Source organism: Cherax quadricarinatus, chromosome 68, assembly GCF_038502225.1.
Source record: "Cherax quadricarinatus isolate ZL_2023a chromosome 68, ASM3850222v1, whole genome shotgun sequence".
In the NCBI taxonomy this organism is placed as follows: domain Eukaryota; kingdom Metazoa; phylum Arthropoda; class Malacostraca; order Decapoda; family Parastacidae; genus Cherax; species Cherax quadricarinatus.
This window is the reverse complement of record NC_091359.1, coordinates 10,005,912-10,027,936: the sequence shown is the minus strand read 5'-3', so window position 1 is coordinate 10,027,936 and position 22,025 is coordinate 10,005,912. Positions and strand designations below refer to the sequence as shown.

The 22,025-nt window shown below is 36.6% G+C and overlaps 1 protein-coding gene across 5 annotated transcripts in view; it reads left to right on the top strand.

Moving 5' to 3' along the window:
- The window catches only part of LOC128697763 (uncharacterized), a 197,957-nt gene that overhangs the window by 157,834 nt on the left and 18,098 nt on the right, over nt 1–22,025 (top strand). For all 5 annotated transcript variants that reach the window (XM_053789662.2, XM_053789661.2, XM_070099664.1 and 2 more), the window contains 6 exons: nt 1,341–1,561; nt 5,378–5,487; nt 12,105–12,234; nt 14,330–14,597; nt 17,063–17,248; nt 19,291–19,456. In XM_053789662.2, the coding sequence (XP_053645637.2) occupies nt 1,341–1,561; nt 5,378–5,487; nt 12,105–12,234; nt 14,330–14,597; nt 17,063–17,248; nt 19,291–19,456 (1,081 nt within the window). The remainder of the gene's footprint in view (nt 1–1,340; nt 1,562–5,377; nt 5,488–12,104; nt 12,235–14,329; nt 14,598–17,062; nt 17,249–19,290; nt 19,457–22,025) is intronic.

The window sequence follows — 22,025 nt, the reverse complement described above, 5'->3', positions numbered from 1 at the left end:
GATAGTGATTTTTTATGGATAGCAAATATATATGCAAGTGCTTTACCTTTCAGTGGGTATACATTTGATATGTTTTGGGTTTTCCTACTTCTGCAGCCTGGCCCCTGGGCCAGGCTTGTCTAGTGTTTGTCTAGTCATCCAGGCTGTTGCTGCTGGTGGCATCTTTGCCCACATGTCTTCTTGAAGACTTAAACACTTGATATGTGCTGGTGTCATTTCTTTCAGTTTTTACCGAATGGTAGTTTCTGTATGGCAAGAAAAAAAGGTGTCGTTTTAAACACTTATGTAGTTCATGCTGAAAGTGCCATTATTATTAAAAGGTATAATGTGGTAGTATTATATGTAGAAACTTGAAAAGTACAAAAGCAGTGGTTATGGTTTACTTTTTCTCATCAATTATTGCTGCACACAAGGTCAAAAATAATATGTAATGGATACACACAACTAGAACAAGATGGCATGGGTGGAAGCTACACAATAAAAAAAAAAGAGCATGACATCTGAAAACTCTCTCTGAACATAGGAATAACAAAGACGTTGAATGATCTAACCAATGATAGAGAAAGCAGCTTTTATGCAGGAGTTCAAAAGTAAAATGTGACAAAATTAACTCACTTCAGTTGGTTGAACGTTAGTGCCAGGACTAAATAGCTGAAACTACTCCCTCCTCCCTCCTTCCCAAACTCAGATAAATAAAAAAGGAACAGATGTTTTCTACAATGCCAATCTATACACCCCAGAGGCTCATGTCCCCATGAGCACACATACATGTACAGTAAAGCCCATGAAGCTAGAAGGGAGTGACTCTGATTGAAAACAAGTTGAGACATGGGGGGCCAGGAGCTAGGACTCGACCCCTGCAGCCACATATAGGTGAGTACATGCATGCACACACTCACAAATAACAGGGTTGCAGATGTGGCAACTTGACAGAGGCTGGGGCTGCCCCTATACTGAACAACGAAAGTTCATTTTCAGAGTGAATACAAAGGCAGGCTTTACATAATTGAGTTTATCATGTAAAGTTAATACAGTGAAGTGTAAAATAAAATGTGCACATCAGTTCTCTAGCTTTATTAATAGTTAAAAATGGAATAGCAGGTTCCATATATATGGTTTTTCTAATTGTATATAGGCAGAGAGATATCTAACAAACAATCATTCTGAGTATTGTTGAGATGCTATACACCTTGTTTTTATAAAGCCTAGGCATTTTTACTTGTTTTTTCCAATGTGTGGTAGTTTTTGATAGTTATTGTTCATTAGTACTATATTAGCATACACAAGAACAACTTTTATATAAGGAAGTAAAAAAATATGAGAAATATCTTTCACTTCAGGTCAACATGTAACTACCTTTGACAGTAAACACTATGAGTTCCTTGGCTCATGTTCATACCTGCTAACTAAGGACTTTGTGACTGGTGATTTTGAGGTGGTTGGTGTGTACAAGGCCAAAGATGGTGCTTCAAATTTGGAATCCATTGTTGTTCATGGCCATCACATAGATGTCACGTTGCACGTAGATGGCAGTGTCGAGACCAATCAAGTTGGGGCAGAGGTGAAGTTTTTCCACTTTATTTTGTATAAGTACCATTATTATTTTCATTGTTGAAAGTTTGTTTAGATTGATATTATACATTATTCTTTTACCAAAAATTATATTTTTTTATTGTTTCAGGCTCAAAGAGAAGATACATATACTCTTGTAATATTTAATGCATTAACCCTTAAATGGTCCAAACGTATATATACGTTTTTTCAACATCTGAAAGTATGTAAAAATGTGTAGATCTTCTTTTTTGTTTTACATTTGAAAACGTTTAAAAAAAACTTTTATCTACTTTTTTTTTTTTTATATTTGAAAATATGTAAAAAAAAGTAGATCTACTTTTGTAGCACTACGAATTTGAATGTCGATCTGTTTGGACCGTTTAAGGGTTAATAACAAAAAAAGACACAATACCATGACTGGAACGATACACAAATAACCCGCACATAGAAGAGAGGAGCTTACCCGTCCTTCTCTACTTCTCGTTTGTGTGAATTTGTAAATGGTCCAAGCCGGACCGAAACGTCGTCGTAAGCTCCTCTCTTCTATGTGCGGGTTATTTGTTTATTTAATGCTTTTTTTTTTTTTTTTTTCAACAAGTCAGCCGTCTCCCACCGAGGTAGGGTAACCCAAAAAAGAAAGAAAATCCCCAAAAAGAAAATGCTTTCATCATCATTCAACACTTTCACCACACTCACACATTATCATTAGCATTTATATCAATATACATTTAGTGTGCTCATACCTACACTCTTGAAAACTAGCAGATCATCAGGTGAGCCAAGATATCCAGTGTTCCAAATTATTTATTGCATATGCTATTCCAAAATCATATTCATTGTATTATCTATTTTTTTTTTTTTTTTTTTTTTTTTTTAAAAAAGTTGGTCGTCTCCCACCGAGGCAGGGTGACCCAAAAAAGAAAGAAAATCCCCAAAAAGAAAATACTTTCATCATCATTCAACACTTTCACCACACTCACACATTATCACTGCTTTTGCAGAGGTGCTCAGAATACAACAGTTTAGAAGCATATACGTATAAAGATACACAACTTATCCCTCCAAACTGCCAATATCCCAAACCCCTCCTTTAAAGTGCAGGCTTTGTACTTCCCATTTCCAGGACTCAAGTCCGACTATAAGAAAATAACCGGTTTCCCTGAATCCCTTCACTAAATATTACCCTGCTCACACTCCAACAGATCGTCAGGTCCCAAGTATCATTCGTCTCCATTCACTCCTATCTAACACGCTCATGCACGCTTGCTGGAAGTCCAAGCCCCTCGCCCACAAAACCTCCTTTACCCCCTCTTTCCAACCCTTTCGAGGACGACCCCTACCCCTCTTTCCTTCCCCTATAGATTTATATGCTTTCCATGTCATTCTACTTTGATCCATTCTCTCTAAATGACCAAACCACCTCAACAACCCCTCTTCTGCCCTCTGACTAATGCTTTTATTAACTCCACACCTCCTAATTTCCACACTCCGAATTTTCTGCATAATATTTACACCACACATTGCCCTTAGACAGGACATCTCCACTGCCTCCAACCGTCTCCTCGCTGCTGCATTTACCACCCAAGCTTCACATCCATATAAGAGTGTTGGTACTACTATACTTTCATACATTCCCTTCTTTGCCTCCATAGATAACATTTTTTGACTCCACATATACCTCAATGCACCACTCACCTTTTTTCCCTCATCAATTCTATGATTAACCTCATCCATCATAAATCCATCCGCCGACACGTCAACTCCCAAGTATCTGAAAACATTCACTTCTTCCATACTCCTCCTCCCCAATTTGATATCCAATTTTTCTTTATCTAAATCATTTGATACCCTCATCACCTTACTCTTTTCTATGTTCACTTTCAACTTTCTACCTTTACACACATTTTTTTCTTTATCTTGTATAAAATATAATTGCAATACTTGATAAAACTACAGTAATAAATTTTCTGATATTAATAGTTTCATTGTTCATAATACCAAATGATAGATAATGATTTAGTCATTCTTATAATACTGATCATGAGAGATATAATGTTAAATTTTCTTCTGAGAAAAACTTAACGTACAGGAGGGTCCCTTTCGCACAGCTTTTAAGGTTCACGACCCCAAACAGTAAGTGAAAATTGCTGGCAGGTGGAAAAGAGCAGTTTTTCATTACCAAATGCATCTATAAGATGTTTATACTATTATAATTAAGTGTTCAATATAGCTAGGCTAAAAAGGAAAGATCTTTCTTCTTTCAACAAACCGGCCATATCCCAGTGAAGAAGGGTGGCCCAAAAACAAAAACAAAATTTTCTCTTTTAAACTCTAGTAGTGCATACAGGAGAAGGGGGTTACTAGCCCCTTGCTCCCGGCATTTTAGTTGCTTCTTACGACATGCATGGCTTAAAGAGGAAGAATTTTTTTCCACTTCCCCATGAAGAAAAAGAAAAGATAAAAAAGTAAAATAAATATACAGTACATAAAATACTTACCTTAAAATAAGGTGCCAGTCATCCTTCCCTTATGCAACTGCTGCACAAAAGCTGAACATAATGAACAGTGCTCAATTGAAAGCCAACAAAAACATGGAACACTGAAAAAAAGGGAACTGTATACACGTGGGCCCTCCCATATTCTAGAAACAGAACATAGTATTCTAAGTTGTTCATTCAATTCTCATACTACCATAAACTTCATGTGCTAATCCTGCCTTTTCTGCAACATATTATACTGCATGCAGTATTCTCAAATACTCTTTACTCATATCGTATATAATTTAACAATGAAGAACGAGCAGTTGATTATTGTAAAGGTAATGTCAAATCCTTTCAATAGTTGTCGTGAAAGAAGTGCATGTACATCGCAGTTCCAGTGACTTTTCAGATTGCAGCATCCCAACCCCTCCTTCAGAGTACGAGCACAGTAATTCCCACCTCTAGGCCTCAAGTCCAGCTAACTGGTTTCCTTGAATCCCTTAATAAATGTTACTCTCCTCTAACTTCAACAGCACATCAAACCATAAAAATCAATTGTCTCCATTCATTCTGATATAACACGTTTGCAGAAGCTTGCTGGATGCTCAAGCCCCTAGCAATAAAAATTATGTATACTCCATCCCTGTATGGTTGTATCAAGTTTTAGTCGGTTTTCTATAAAGTTATAGTGTATACAAAAACCTAAATCACTCCTTGAACATTCTCATACTACACTGTGCTTTCCCTTATGTTCTGTATTCTTTTTTCATCAAGTATATCCCTGTCACATCCCTTGCTCCAGTAACTCTTGTCTATTATCTATGAAGACTCCCTCATAAATTAGAAACCTCCTTTGCTGTCCTGTTTTAAGGTTAATTAGCTTTAAAATAATGAATCCCCTATTCTCTTTCTCAGATCAAATCTTATTAATTTCCCCTTCTCTAATCCCATCCAATTTCCCAGGCACTGTGTTATCCCTCACAAGTTTATTGCTTCTCCATGAATATAATACAGTAATAACAATAGTGTAATTCATTTATTACCACAGTGTGTGTACTCTGATGAAACTTATAATGAAAAGCATTAATTTATTGGACACTGTATGAGCACTGTATCATGCAGACTGTTCCTCCATAGATCGACCTATTGCAGTGTGTCACATTTGTATGAATAGTGATGCATGAATCTATCCCTTTGTTTATTAGAATTATCATTTTATAAAAACATTATACATTATTGACTCTGGCACTGTTTGATTGCTATGACAAAAATACCACAAAAATAATTATTGTAAAAGGACATTAAACCACATAATGATGAAAATTATCGGTATATTTTATTAGGTTTATATGGAAGATGGATATTCTGCACTGAAGATGTCAGACTTACTTGTGACTTGCAGCAAAATATCACAAGGTTGTTCAATCACAGTTACTGGGAAATACTTCAACAGGTTAGTTCAAGAAAAATAAATTGTTTCTAATAATTATCAGACTTTTTTTAAATCTTATAATGGGTGTAAGAGAAACTTGCTTTATAAATGATAGAGGGAATATTTTGAGAAACTGTTAAATGTTGATGAAGATAGGGAAGCTGTGATTTCATGCACTGGGCAGGGAGGTATAGCATCTTGTAGAAGTGAGGAAGAGCCAGATGTGAGTGTGGAAGTGGAGCTTGAGGCATCTGGGATTGATGGAATCAAAACAGAAATATTAAAATCAGTTGAGGACATAGTTTTGGAATGATTGGGGCTTTTATTTAAAAAATGTATGAAAGAGGGGCACCTACCTAGGAATTGGCAGAGAGCATTTATAGCTCCTTTATATAAGGCAAAGGGGACAAAAGAGTAAGTGTAAAAATTATAGGGGAATAAGCTTGTTAAGTATATTTGGTAAGGTGTATGGTAGAGTTATTATTGAAAAAATTAAGAGCAAGATAGAGAACAAGATTACAGACAAACAAGGAGGCTTTAGGAAGGATAGGGGGTGTATAGACCAAGTGTTTACAGTGGAGCATATAGGTGAACAGTATTTAGATATGGGTAAAGAGATTTTTGTTGTATTTATGGATTTGGAAAAGGCATATGATAAGCATGGGTGGTGAAAGTTGTAAATCAAGGAGAAGGCTTCCGAAGCAGTGGAAATGTCTTGTCTGAGGGCAGTGGGCAGTGTGAATATTATTTATTTATTTATTTATTTATTTATTTATTTTATGTCTTTGCAAACAGTACATTGAGATTTTGTATTTACAATAGTGGGTTACAATGCAAAGAGAGCCTCTTTTATGCCTAGGCATTATGGGCCAACTTAACATTATTGGCTTACAGTCTACTTAAACTAAGGAGTATATCATAGTTGTACAGTAGGATAGTAGTTATTTCATAGTTGTACAGTAGAATGTTAATTATAAATGAATAAAAAATTTGTATAATACAAAGATATATTTATATTCGAAAATGCTTTTTGTGAAAACAATGATTCAATTATATTCATGTCCATAGCTTAGAGATTAGGAGGTGTAGGGTTCCTAAAAGTATTATCCAGAGGGCAAAGGAGGAGTTGTTAAGGTGGTTTGGACATTTGGAAAGGATGGAACAAAATAGTGACTTGGAGGGTATATAAATCTGTAGTGGAAGAAAAAGGGGTAGGAGTCATCTTAGGAAAGGTTGGAGGAAGGGGGTAATGGAGGTTTTGTGTGCAAGAGGCTTAGACTTCCAGCAAGCATATGTGAGTGCGTTAGATAGGAGTGAGTAGGGGTAAATAAATGGCTTTTATGACTTGACGTGCTGTTGAAGTGTGAGCAATGTAACATTTATGAAGGGATTCAGGGAAATCGGTTTGCCAGCCTTGAGTCCTGGAGGTGGGAAGTACAATTCCTGCACTTTGAAGGAGGGGTGTTGATATGTTGCAGTTTTATAAATGTAGTGTAGGCGTGCCTCTGGCAAAACAGTGATGGAGTGAATGATGATGAAAGCGGTTCCTCTTTTTCAGGTCACCTGCCTTGGTGGGAAACAGCTGATGTGTTGATAAATAAAAATAAAACATTTTACCAAGAGAATTTTTTTTACCATACCAGCTGTCTCCCACCGAGACAGGATGACCCGAAAAAGAAGAAACACTTCTTTTTTACATTTATTAGTTTATACAGAAGGGGTTACTAACCCCTTGCTCCCAGCATTTTAGTCACCTCTTATGACATGGGTGAGAAATAAAGTAACTAATTTTTTGAAAAAAATAATCAAATTTCTTTCATAGTTTCCAGTTTCAAAAGTGAAAATAAAATAAAAATGTGATATAATATCATATACCATATGTGTTGGGAAGTTGTGTGGGATTAATGTAGGGCAGTGTTCAAGAAATATGAGAATTCCTTTAACCCTTTCAGGGTCCCCAGGCCCTCTCCCAGACTTGTTCTCAAGGTCGCCCAAATTTAAAAAAAAATAAAAATTATTTTTTCTTATGATAAGGTAGAGAATCTTTAACCAATCATAATGGCACCAAAAGTATGAAATTTGATGGAAAACTTACAGAATTATGCTCTCGCGAAGTTAGCAGTCTCGACGATGTTTACGCATCAGCGATTTTGCCCACTTTGAGCCCTATTGTCGGCCAATTCCAGTGTACTAGTCAACAAAAATCATAACTATTTCGCTAGAACTCTATTTTTTCTATCGAATGAGTACAAGAAACCACCCATTTACCAATTTCAACTATCCAATACAGTGGTCAGAATTTAGCAATTTTGCCAATTTCACACAAATTTCAAAAGATGCCAATTTCCAAATAGGGTCCAGAATAAACAAGAAAGACATTCCTGGCACTAAAATAACATTTCCTCAGTTCATTAGTCACGTCCCCATGCCCCTCTTACATTCTTTTGCTTTCCACTTTGAATTTTTATTCTCACAAAAAATAGAAGATTTACTGTTATGCAGACTACTGCATTAGTGTAGAAATGGTATAAATAATATCGGCGCACTTGTGAAAGAATATTAGACTCACCAGTTGATGTGTATTGGACGCTTAGCATGATTTGTTTACTTTTGAACTTTGGTAAAAATCGAACATGTCTGTTACTTTGAGCTCAATTTCAAGGTACTTTTCATTGTAAAACCAGTCAAAATCATCTCAATTTTTGTAACATGTCTTCCATTCTATAAAATGAGACCAGGAAAACTAGAATACAACAATAAATACCATACGAAAATACAGTGCAAAGTCGCTGTTTTAATCCAAAAACACGGTCGAAGTTTTTTTTTTTCTCATTACACACTGTGTGCTGCAGGATTTTTTTTTATACTGTGCACATTGACCACATAGACCCATTCTTTCATATGTAGGCCTACTAGCTTTCTCTCACTAGATTTGAGGGCGCTAGAATTTAGGCGTACTAGTACGTCAAAAACCCTGGTGCATAAGCCGCACTAGTATGTCCAAAACCCTGAAAGGGTTAATTCTGTACGTACAGTGCATGTACTGTGGTACCTTGACTTATGAGTTTGATTCATTCCGTGACCGAGCTCGTAACTCAATTTGCTCGTATAACAAACCAATTTTACTTATTGAAAATTAATTGAAATGCCATTAATTTATTTCAGCCCCCCCCCCTAAAAAAAAAACAGTTTTATTATTACAGGTTTTTAAATAAGAACATTTTTTTATAAATAAAAAACGATTTTTGCCTTTTTTACCAGGTCCCAGCAATATTTTAGAAATACTGGAGTATACGTATATGAAACTCCTTGAAGCATGGTGTAAGATGAGTGTCACTCCACTGCTGGCAGTGCAGCAGTGGAGTGACATTTGATGATAATGCACTGCCTTGGCTTTATGTATTTTTCACTGTTACACATAAACATGTCTATCTGTTTCTGTCTGTCTAGCTCTATGTTTATCTCTGTCTCTGCTTATCTGTCAAATCAAATCAAATCAAATCAAATCAAGTTTATTCTCTATAAGGATTACAATGCTGAGTTTACAGAATTTGGATATTGTGTGGTTTACATGTTTTAAAATACTAATTACAGAGGGGGCCACTAGAACACCTAGCATGGCTAGGCATTTCGGGCAGACTTAGATTAATTCTCAACTTTAAAATATTACAAATTATGAGGTAAGTTGGTATTATGGTTAAGTGACTAAATACTAGTTTGTGAGTTTAGCAATGTGAATGCTTTTGTTTTTGCACAATATATAGTTTCAGTATTGGAGTATCACAGGCCAACTTATGACTAGTTAGGATTCATTATTTTAAGATTAAGATTGATATTTCTTTGTTTATGGTCAAATGGGTGAGTGAGTGTAAGTGTGAACCACCAGGTGGTATTCATGTAATTAGTTGACGGGGTGTATCAGGGAGATAAGATGTTTTCTACTGGTAGTTTTGAAGGTGATGAATGTGTCTGCAGTTCTAGAGTTTTCAGGGAGGGTGTTCCAGACTTTAGGGCCTTTGACATACATTGAATTTTTGCAAAGGTTTAGTCGGACACAGGGAATGTCATAGAGATGTTTGTGTCTGGTGTTATGCCTGTGGGTTCTGTCACAACTATCAAGAAAGCATTTTAGGTCAAGGTTAATATTGGAATTTAAGGTCCTGTAGATGTAGATTGCACAGTAGTAAGTGTGGATGTACTGAACAGGGAGTAAGTTTAGATCTATGAAGAGTGGGGGGGGGGGGGGGGGTTGCCAGGGATGGGATTTAGTGATTATTCTTACTGCGGCTTTTTGTTGGGTTATTATTGGCTTTAGGTGTGTTGCTGCAGTTGATCCCCAAGCACAAATAGCATAGGTGAGGTATGGATAAATAAGTGAGTGGTATAGTGTAAGAAGGGCATTTTGCGGCATGTAGTATCGTATCTTGGAGAGGATCCCAACCGTTTTGGATACTTTTTTGGTTATGTGTTTTATATGGGTGCTGAAATTCAGGTTGTTTTTGAGGTATAGGCCTAGGAATTTGCCCTCATTATGTCTGGCAATTAGAGTGTTGTCGATCTTAATATTAATTTGCGCATCTCCTGCTCTGCTACCAAACATAATGTAGTAGGTTTTGTCAGTGTTAAGCGTAAGTTTATTGGCTGTCATCCATTTTATATTTTGAGCAGCTCCTCGTTAACAATGGTGTTGAGGGTGGCAAGATTAGGGTGAGAGATGACATAAGTCATGTCGTCAGCAAAGAGAATGGGGTTCAGGTGTTGGGATACGCTTGGAAGATCATTTATGTATATGAGGAAGAGCAGGGGACCAAGGAACTCCAGTATCAAGTGGCCGTGTTGATGAAGCTGTGTCTTTAATGGTGACATACTGATACCTATTAGTAAGGTAGGATTTGAAATATGCAAGTGCATGGCCTCTTATACCATAATGGTCAAGTTTGTGGAGTAGTATGCCATGGTCTACTGTGTCAAAAGCTTTTCTTAGGTCAATAAAAATTCCTAGTGGATATTCCTTATTTTCCAATGCTGTGTAAAGCAGATCTAGCATTTTAATAATTGCATCATTAGTGCTTTTATTTTTCCTGAATCCAAATTGGCAGGGGTTGAGTATGTTTTGTGCTGTTATAAATGAATATAGTCTCCTGTGCACAAGTTTCTCAAAGATTTTGGATAGCAATGGTAAGTTTGATATTGACCTATAGTTGTTTATGTATTTATGTATTGGTGTAACCCTTGCTGTCTTGAGTAGTTTCGGGAAGGTGCTAGTTTCTAGTGACTTGTTAAAAAGTAATGAAATAGCATGCGAAAGGACATGTGCTGCTCGCTTGTACAATAATGGTGAGACATGAGACAGATTCCCTGAGTTATTTTTAAGTGACTTTATAATCTCTGTGACTTCCGTGGGCTCAGTTGTACAAGATAGATGGAATTTGGGAAATTCCTATCTAGGTAGTCCCCGGCATGGGCATTGGTACGTGGGATTTTATTGGCGAGATTAGATCCTATGGTTGAGAAGAAGTCGTTTATCTTGTTAGCTGTGTCAGTAGGATGCAGTGGTGTTTCATTAGGTTTAGTTAGGACAATATTCTTGTTTTTTTTCAGTTTGTGGGTCCCTAGGTTTTTTTCAGTTTGTGGGTCCCTAGAATCTGGGAGTGTGTTTTCCAGGTCTTTTTTATATTTCCTCTTGTGTCAGTGAATCTGCTGGAGTAGTATAGTTGTTTGGCTTTCTTTATTACTTTGGTGAGAACTGATGAATAGTGTTTAAGAATATCTTTGTGTATTAAGCCCTGTCAATATTGCTTTTCATATTGGTGTTTCTTATCAATGGATTTCAGAATGGTGCTGGTTAGCCATGGGCAACCATGCCGTTTATTCGTGATCTGTTTTGTTTTTATAGGACAATGTTTGTTGTATAGTCTAAGTAATGTGTTTCTGTTTTCCTGTCTCTCTACTTGTCTCTCTGTCTCAGAGAAGGAGCCACTTGTGAACCAACAGGTACATTACACACAATGCAGAGTCCTCATGTCCGATTCCTGAACAAGTGAAAATGTATATTACTTGCCAGTCATGCTTATTATGCTTTTTATCTGCAAGCATAGTATTGCACTTTGTCTGGATTTTTTGGGTTATCCTAGGTAATTCACACTATGTATAACTATTTACATGTACCTGTGAGATAGAGACAGAGACAGACAGAGACAGAGATAGACAGAGACAGACAGAGACAGAGATAAATAGACAGAAACATAGATACAGATAGAGACAGCCAAAGCAAGTCAGCCAGCCAGCTGGCCACCCAACCAGCCAGCCTGCCGAACATGTAATACAAATGTTCTAGAATTGTTTCTCTTTACTTAGGGCATACATTATAGAACATTCTGGCAGGATGACATTACCAGTGATATCAAAACTGAAACAATGTTACACATCAGTTATTATCGAGGCTTTTGATATTTCCTCGGTATCTCCTGCGAGTGCCAGCATATCTGAAGTTCGCTTGTAACCCGGATTTTGGATCGCAACTCAAAAGCAAAAAATCAACCGAGCAACAGCTCATAACTCGGAAAACTCGAAAGTTGGAGCACTCATAAGTCAAGGTACCACTGTTTTTCTAATATGACTGTGTTGCTTTTGATCAGGTTGGCTGGCCTCCTAGGTAACTACAACTATGAACCATCTGATGATTCTCATGGTCCCAGTGGAGAAAAAGCTTACAATGTTGCTGATCTGGCTAGGATGTGGGCAGTTTCTCCAAATCCTTGTTATCAGGTGGGTATGGACATACTGTAAAAATGGCCACAAACATAAGTGCAACGAAAAATAGCACAGACAGACAAGCTTTTCTTGCAACATTTCTCTAGGGGTGAACTTTATGAAGCTTGTCTTGTTTGCAAATGAAGCTTCATCATTGTGTGGTGTTTTTCTTTACATCAGGATGGTAAGAAAGAAATATAAACAGAAGAGCAATCACTATCTTGGCCACATAAAGTAAGTATAGTACCACCCATAACTGTGAAACAAGATGTCTAGATATTTTCTCCCAAATTATTATTATAATCAAAAAGAAGCGCTAAGCCACAAGGGCTATACAGCTTTTCTCCCAAAAATCTTCAGGTTGTAGTTTAATCATTATTCTTTCCCGTACTGTACAGTACCATGTTAACTGACATTACTGCATTTAGTTTCTAGTCAGAAGCAGGCCTTAAGTGGGGATAAGTAAAACACATGTATATCAGTTAAGTATCTTTAGTGTTGAAATTTTTTTACTGCTCAGCAGGCTTCTTCAGTCAAATACAGAGATGATTTAAATTTGGGAAATAGCAGAAGCAGTGGAGAGGTAAATATGAGGTGAACACTTACTAAGACTGAGGGATTAACTGTTTCATAATTACTGCTACTACTACCACTGCTTTCTTTTTCCTTCTTTCTGAAATGGCCATGTTCAAAACATGGATTTTTATTGCTACCTGTAAATATAGGTGATCTACCTACCTGGAGGTCATTCTGAAAGTCAGTGCCCCACGGCCCTGTCCTTGACCAGGCCTCCAGGTGGATCAGAGCCTGATCATTCAGGCTATTACTGCTGGCTGCACACAATCCAACATACGAACTACAGTCAACTTTGAAAACAAAACATTGGAGCAAGAAAAATATTTTGGTTGTTTCCATTATAAAAAAAAATATACTGTATTATCAAGTCATGCTCACTCCATAGCTGTATGATTATTCTTATTATAATCATAACTAAGCACTAAACCCAATAGGGTCATACAGTACTGCATGGTTGTATAAGAATATGCATTCAAAAGCACATGTTACTTCAATCTTAAAATCAGAGACATTTCCTTCTATCAGTGCAAAACATGCTGCTGGCACCTCAGTTTTAAAATAAATCAGACAAAATGGAGAGAGCCTTCACAGGTCATAGGCTTCCTGTGCCATTGAAGCCACTGGAAATAGTAGTCATCAGGTAAATACATTAACATATATGTATTTCATGTTTGCTCTCTCTTATTATAATTTTTCCTTGTTATATGGGGTTCTGTTGTTTAGGAGCTCGATTTCTTTTTAAGTCTGACAACTTCTGAAGTAGCACTAGAAAATGGTACTTAAAGTTTGTAACTGTGACCATAATTTTTAAAAGGGTGGACCTGTAAGCCAGCGGAAAGCCTCGGTCAGATGACCAAAAGCTCCAGCGGTGGGTCATCATCTGACTAAGACCCGCGTTGGGAAATACTTGTCCTGTTTCCTAACGAACCTTACCTAAGCACTAGAAACATTTGTTAAAGAATTCATTATGTTGGTGTACCATAATACAAGAAAACAAGCCCCACTTACAATACCTGCAATGTCAAATAAGGATAATTTAGGATGAAAGAAATAATATTAATTGAAATGGAAATGTAGATGTAAGGACAATGTTGCAGGCCAAAGATAACAGCATTGGGAGAATAGGTAACCTTTGTATGTACCCCACTCCATTCCCATGATAGTTGACATTCAAGGTAGTAAGCTGAATTATTAAGCAATTATTGAAGTCATAAGTGCAAGAATCATTTTTTTTTTTTATGTATGGTACAGTACATTCATCCCTCAAAATCATAATTGCTCTTCAGTGAAAAGGTAAATTTAACAGAAAATAAAACAGAGTGGAAAGAATTTCTATATTTTAGCTTCAATCAGAGACCCTCTTTAGCAGAAAATCTCTAATTATTGCTGAAATACACAGATCATTTTCACACTTTTCTTTTCCATCCATGTGGAATTTGCCTTTTCATTCATGCTTAAAGCTTAATAATTCATTGTGGGGGGATAAATAATTTGAATTATAATGGTTGTAATATTTTTTTTTTATAATTTTCAGGCAAACCAGGCAAGACAGCTGCATGACATAAGTGATGCTGAAAATTTGCCTAAGTGTTTTGACCTGTTTCTCAAAAGCAATAGTCAACTAAGTGGCTGCTTCCATGCAGTAGATCCACGACCTTACTTCATGCATTGTGTGAATGGGCAAAGTCACCCTGCATTCACTGATGAAGCCCTAAATTCTCCATGTAATGCTGTGTCTTCTTATAGGACTCAATGTTGGACTCAAGGAATTCACTTGCCGAAACTAGAGATCTGTCTTCCTAGTAAGTATAGCAGTTACAATTCTCTGTACCGAGTCATTTATTGACATGTTTCATATCTTTTCAACCAGTGTTCCTTTATTGTGTTTACATATTTCAAGACGGTTTTAAGTTGTAGGGGCTTGAGCATCTACTAAGCATGCATGAGTTTGTAAGATCAGATCAGAGTGGAGTGGAGACAAGTGATTTTAGGGATTTGTGGGGCTTTTAGCTTGTGATCAATGTAACATTTATGAAAGAACTTAGGGAAACTTGTTATCATACCTGAGTCTTTAAGGTGGAAAGTACAATGCCTGCACTTTGAAGGAAGGGTGGGGATCTTACATTTTGGAGAAGCGTTTGAACTATATTTGTACACTTCTGACAAGACAGCTATTGAATGAATGAGGGTTAATGTTTTTTTTATTATTATTATTGGAGGGTCACCCTACTTTGGTTGATGATGACCATTGTGGTTAAAATAAGTTTCAATGTAGTAATAGAAATTCATTAAATTTATACATTAATTTATGTGTAAATCTAGGGTAGATGAAAGAAGGTACTGTATAGGGATTATCAGGGAAAGGGCTGAAGGAGGTGGGGAATGAGGTTTTGAGTGATAGGGACTTGAATATATGGCAGGCATGTGTGAGCAAGTTGGAACAGATTGACTGGAGGCAGATTATTTTTTAAATTCAACATACTGTTGGAATGTTAGCAGAGTAACATTTGTAAAGGAATTCAGCAAAACTGACTAGTTGGACTTGTGTCCTGGAGGTGGGAAGCATTGTGCATGCACTCTGAAAGATGGGTTGGAATGTTGCTGTTCAGAGTGTCTTGTAAAGCATGATGTTTGTACATGTCTGGCTAGACATTTATTGAATGAATGATAGTGAATGTATTTCCTTCTTTGGGTTACTCCACCTTAATGGGAAACAGCTTCTGTGATAAAAAAAAAATTATATAAAAAGTAAGTTTTTAAGGTTTTGCTCATTTTTTTTATTTTATGTCATGAGCTGAAAAATAGACACAAATGTAGTTACATGGGTACTTTAGTGACATTCTTTTACCCGTTGAGAGACAGTATCAAATCACAAGCAGATAAACATGGGAGGAAAGGGTGGGTGTATAGTTTCTGCAGTTTAGCACAACTTCTGGCCAGAACATTTCTGGGATAGTTAGGAATGAATATTACATAGCACCCATTTCACTTACCCTTTTTATATGACTGCGAAGCATGGGTTGTGAATGTTGCAGCGAGGAAGAGGCTGGAGGCAATGGAGATGTCGTGTCTAAGGGCAATGTGTAGTGTAAATGTTAAGCAGAGAATTTGTAGTGTGGAAATTAGGAGGAGGTATGGAGTTATTAAAAGTATTATTCAGAGGTCTAAGGTGGTTTGGTTATTTAGAGAGAATAAAGCAAAATAAGATGACTTGGAGGGTGTATAAATCTGTAGTGGAAGGAAGGCAGGGTGAGTGGAGATGAATGGTTTATGGGACTTAATGAGCTGTTGGAGTGTGAGCAGGGTAATATTTTGTGAAGGGATTCAGGGAAAAAAGTTGGCCAGACTTGAGTCCTGGAGGTGGGAAGTACAATTCCTGCACTTCAAAGGAGGGATTTTGGATATTGGCTGTTAAGAGTGAAAACTAAATTGTCATATTTGCATGCCTCTGGCAAAACAATGATAGTGGGAATGTTGGTGAAAGTGTTTCATTTTTGGGTCACCCTACCTCAGTGGGAGATGGCTAGCATGTTAAAAAAAATAATATATACATACATATTCTGTTTATATAGTTGAGAGGTCCTTAGGGTAGAGCCCTGGAGAGGATTCTTTACAAATAGGTAACAGGAAGGGGTAAAAACAAGATTATCAGAGTATGTACTATGTTACTTCGAAAGTACTATATGTATACTACATTTTTTTTTGTAACGCAACAGCTGTCACCCACCAAGGCAGGATGACTCAAAACAGAAAGAAACACTTTCATCATCATTCACACATAATCACTGTCTTTGCAGAGGCTCTCAGATATGACAGTTCAGATGAAGTCCAGCCAACTGATTTCCCTGAATCCCTTCAGAAAATATTACCTCCTCACACTCCCACAGCTCATCAAGTCCCAGAAACCATTTGTCTCCATTCACTCCTATAACATGCTCACACATGCCTGCTGTATGTCAGCAGGCATGTGTGAGCATGTACTGTATAAATATATTAAAAAAAATTAAGGGGTGGCCCAATAAGACAGTGAAAGGCCTCAATCAGATGACTTTAAGCTCCACTGGCAGTTCATCAAAGGACTAAGATCCGTATCAAGAAATATTTGTCCTGCTTACTAACAAAGCTTACCTAACATATCCGAACTGTATATATGTTGACTATTGTTTAGGTGTTGGGTTAATGCTCACTAAAAACTGTAACCCATGTATCATGGAGAAGAGAGAATGTTAATATAATCCTTATGTTAAAATTATATATGATATTGCAGAAACCAGAGCCATGTGTAACATCTCGGGTGAAAGTGTAGCAAGTGGTTGGTCGCACATATATCAGAGAGAAACTCAGGGTTCTGCAGATATTGCTCTTATAGTGGAGCAATCCAGTTGCATTATGGAAAAAGATGTCCGAAAATTATTTAAATCTCTTACTGATCAGCTGAAGAAGAAAAGAATCAGTAAGTACTGTAAAATATATTTTTTTATAATTTATTGTTAAATTAATGTTTATTTTAAGAAACATAATAAGTAAGTATCCTTACATAGACAAAATACCTTATATATGTTCACCACTTTTTGTTCCTGTTTGATATCTTTGTCTCCTAACTTTAATTTGAAGCTTTTTACATTTGGGTAACTACATCCATCAAGATATTACATTGTAACCAGGCAATAAAGCCTCCTGCTGAATGATTTTAGAGATACTGAAGCAACAACTGTTATTTTTTTTTAATACACTGGCTGTCTCCCAACAAAGTAGGGTGACCCAGAAAAAGAAGAAACACTGTCACCATCACTCACTCTTTCACTATCTTGCCAGAGGTGTGCCAGTACCACAATTCAGATTCCCCTCCACACTGCAAATATCCCCACCCCTCATTCAGAGTTCAGGCACTGTACTTCCATAAATCCCTTCATAAATGTTACCAGCACATACTCCAACAGTATGTCAAGTTAGAAAAACCACTTGCCTCCACTAACTAATATCTAACATGCTTTCACACACCTACTAGGTGTCCAAGCCCCTTGCATACAAAGCCTCCTTTACCCATCTCCCTCCAACCTTTCCTAGAGCGACCCCTACCCTGCCTTTCCTCCACTACATGTTTATACACCCTCCAGGTCAACTATTATATGGAATTAAATCAAATTCGATGCACAAATTCCCTAACCTCAGCAGATATCTACAGTGATTTTGTCTTTATTTTTTTGGCCAAGAAAGTGTTTTAGTATTGGCAATTTATTGACATGTTTTGATTCTTATGGTACTAATTATTAGTATTATCCCATAAGCATGGTTAGAGAATATTATGTGGACATCCCAAGTCTATTACTCTTCTACATGAGTAGAATCAAATTGGCTTTAAACTGGAAAAATTCAGATTCAGGAAGGATATAGGAAAGCACTAGTTTGGTAATAGAGTTGTGGATGAGTGAAACAAATTCCCGAGTACCATCATAGAAGCTAAGACGTTGTGTAGTTTTAAAAATAGGTTAGATAAATACATAAGTGGGTGTGAAATGGACCTGACTAGCTTGCGCTACTAGGTCGGATGCCGTGCTCCTCCCTTAAGTGACGTGTCTGACCTCACTAGGTCAAGGCATTGGCTTAAGCCGGTGGGGGAATTGGACCTGCCTCGCATAGGCCAGTAGGCCTGTTGCAGTGTTCCTTCTCTCTTATGTTCCTATGTTCTAATGGAAATAATTTCAGTGAATTTGGTAAAGATCAGATTTTCTTGTTATTGATCTATAGTGTCAGTAATAGGACTTCTGATAACTAGTTTTTATCACTCTGTTTTGAATCCTGCAATGCATGATTTGAATTGTTTTATCTTTTTCTTTCTGTTGTCTTTTATATGTTCTTAAATGATTTTGTTTTCTTATATTGTTTCTTAAATATTAATTACTTCCTGCTTCACTCCTAATTTATCAAAACTAACATAGTTAGCTCATATATTTGATGTAATAAACATCATATTTAAAGCTTCAAAAACACTAATGGCTATATTGTAGGGTCTTTATAAAAAGCAAATGATGTTAATATAATTTTTGTTAGGAAACCACCTGGAATATATTATGCTTTTTTCCTGCCAGATAGCTACCTATTCTAGCCCTGTAATGGTCTTTAACATAATAAATAAAACTTTGACTTTGACTAATTTACCTCCACTCACCCATTATTATTCTAGTATTGTTGTTGTTTTAGTAAGACTCATACTGGATCATCTATACCTGCCAGTCAAATGTGAATTTTGATAAACTGCTTAAAATTATGGAATAATTTTAATTCTTTTTTTAACATGCTGACCACCTCCCATCAAGGCAGGGTGACCCAAAAAAGAAACACTTTCATTATCACTCAACACTGAATAATTTTAATACTACAGTACATTATATATAATTTTTTTAAAGACTGAAATAATTATATACATACATATATACTGCTTTGGTGGGAGACAGTTGCTATGTTGAAAAAAAAATGATTTTAATATTGTTTCAGGTGATGTGCGTTATGCTGTGGTGATCATGAATGAAGATGCAGTATCATCATCAGCTTTTATGAATGAGAGAGAAGTGACTGTGCATCTTGGCACAGTTACTAACAAAAAGTTAAGCATTGCTGAAGGGAATTCATCAACTGTCCAATCAGCAGCTGCAAAACTTAAGTATGTGCTAAGGAATTTTGAGGAAAATCATGAATTTTATCAAAAAATCTTCGCATATGTCTGAAACCTTATTAAACATAATAGCACTACTGTACATCTGTGTGTATTAACATTAATTTTAGCCGAAATAATTTAAATAGTGGGAATTACTGTTAACTCACTGAAAGTTGAAGTTTAATAAAAAAAAAAAAAAGAAGAGGAAGAAACACAAAGAAAAATACCATTTGGATCAATTTTAGAATATTTTGAATAATCTGTAGAGTTAGTAATATTTATATCTAATTTAGTATCATAATATAACACATTGCAATAAAGGTCTAATATTGTAGAATTTCAAAATGAATGCTATATTACAGTGTATGTTCTGCTATACAACACAGTAGGTCCCTGACTGACAATACTCTGACTTGTAATGTTTTATGCTTATGATATTGGCACTTAGGAACTAACTAGTGCAATTACAGCATATACAAACACTGATCTTCAGTTACGATCAAATATTCAGAAAGAGAGCATGCATAGCTCCTTTGTACGTATATAAAAACAAAGGGAATAAAATAGTGTAATAATTATAGGGAAATAGGCCTGTTGAGTATACCAGGTAAAGTGTATGTTAACTATTACTGAAAGAGTTAATAGTAAGACAGAAAGTAAGGTTGCAGAGGAACAAGGTTTTAGAAAGGGTAAGATATACATACAGTGGAACCTCAAATTTCAAACGTATCGGTTATCAAACTCTTCGCCTTTCGACCTCTTTTTTCGAACTAACTTTGTCCCTATTATCGAACTGGCCCCTTCTTTCGAACCGCCGGGTACCGGACCTGTCCGCCAGCCTGCTCTATCCGCATCCCCGCGCAGGCGCCGTGAGCCAGTCTGGCTTTGTTGATGCTTGAGTGAACACTAACCTGTGGTCTCAGTCAAACATTTTACAATTAATTCATTGTGTTTAGTGCTTGTGGGACTGTGAAATAAGCTACCATGGGCCCAAAGAAACTTGCTAGTGGTATAGAAAGTGAGAAACACCATAGATGTGAAGAAGGAAATAATACAGAAGTATGAGAGTGGTGTGCGACTTGTTGAGCTTGCCAGGATGTACGGGAAAAACAAGTCGACCATTGCTTCTATCCTGGCAAAGAAAGAACAAATCAAAGAAGCTGATGTTGCGAAAGGTGTTGATATGCTAACCAAAAAAAGACCACAGACAATCAATCAGGTTGAGAAGTTGTTGCTGGTGTGGATCAAAGATAAAGAGATAGCAGGTGATAGTGTTTCAGAGACGATTATTTGTGAAAAGGCAAGGAAGTTGCATGCCGATTCAAAGATTAAGGAGGTGTGCGCCAAGTGGAATGATGTCCTAATGTTTGTGGAGACGTACCACCCTGAGCAAGCTGAAACAAGCCATCTTTGCAACAAGTTCAGTGACAGAACCATGTCCCATTTTAGGGAAATCTTAGAGGTGCCAGAAACAGAGGACTGTGGACAGTTATTTTGTGAGACAGGGGTTCAGTGACTCTCAATCTGGTCCTAGTGGCATTAAAAGACAGAGAAGAGAAGTAACCCCAGAGAGGGCTTTGATACCTAAAGTCCTTATGGAGGGGGATTTCCCTTCCAAACACTAACCCGAACTCCATCTCTCCTCCTCCCTATCTTCCAGATGCCATCACCAATCTTCAATAAAGGTAAGTAAAAATGTTATTTTATATATTTATTGAAATTTATTAATAATTGTACATTATATTTGTTGTATGTAAAACTGTAATGTAATACTATCTATAAAATGTATTTTTTTTTGTGAATATTTTTGGGTTTCTGGAACGGATTAATTGTATTTCCATTATTTCTTATGGGAAATATTGCTTCGCCTTTCAAACTTTTTGACTTTAGAACTAGCTCCTGGAATGGATTAAGTTTGAAATTTGAGGTTCCACTGTATGTAGACCAAGTGTGTACATTGAAACATGTAAGTGAACATTACTTAAACAAAAGTAAGAAACTTTTTGATACATTTATAGATTTAGAAATGGCATATGACAGGGTGGATGGGGAAGCAATGCGGCAGATGTTGCAAATGTGTGGAATAGGTGGTAGCTTACTAAAAGCAGTAAAAACTTATAATGTGGACTCTGAGGCTCAGGTTAGAATATAGAGGAGAGAGGGAGATTAGACTTCAGTAGGCCTTAGACAGGGATGTGTGGTGTTACAGCAGTTGTTTAATCCTTTCACTGTCGGGATCCCTGAAATTAAAAGTGTTGACGCTATTTTAAAAAAATTCTTCTGAAATGGTAGAGAATCTTTTTTCTGAAAGTAATGACAAAAAATACAAAATTTTATGGGAAACATAAGGAATCACACAGGCACAGAGTTGGTGGTCTAGGTACAATTTACTCATTGGAAATTTCACACAATTTGAGTCCTTTTTGAAGCCAATTTCATTGCTCAATTTGACCAAATTCTTAGTTATTTTGATAGTATGACTTCCATTCAATTCATTAAACACAAGAAGCCACCCATTTAACTATCAAAACAACCCTAAAATTGAACAGAAGTCAGCAATTTGACCAGTATTACA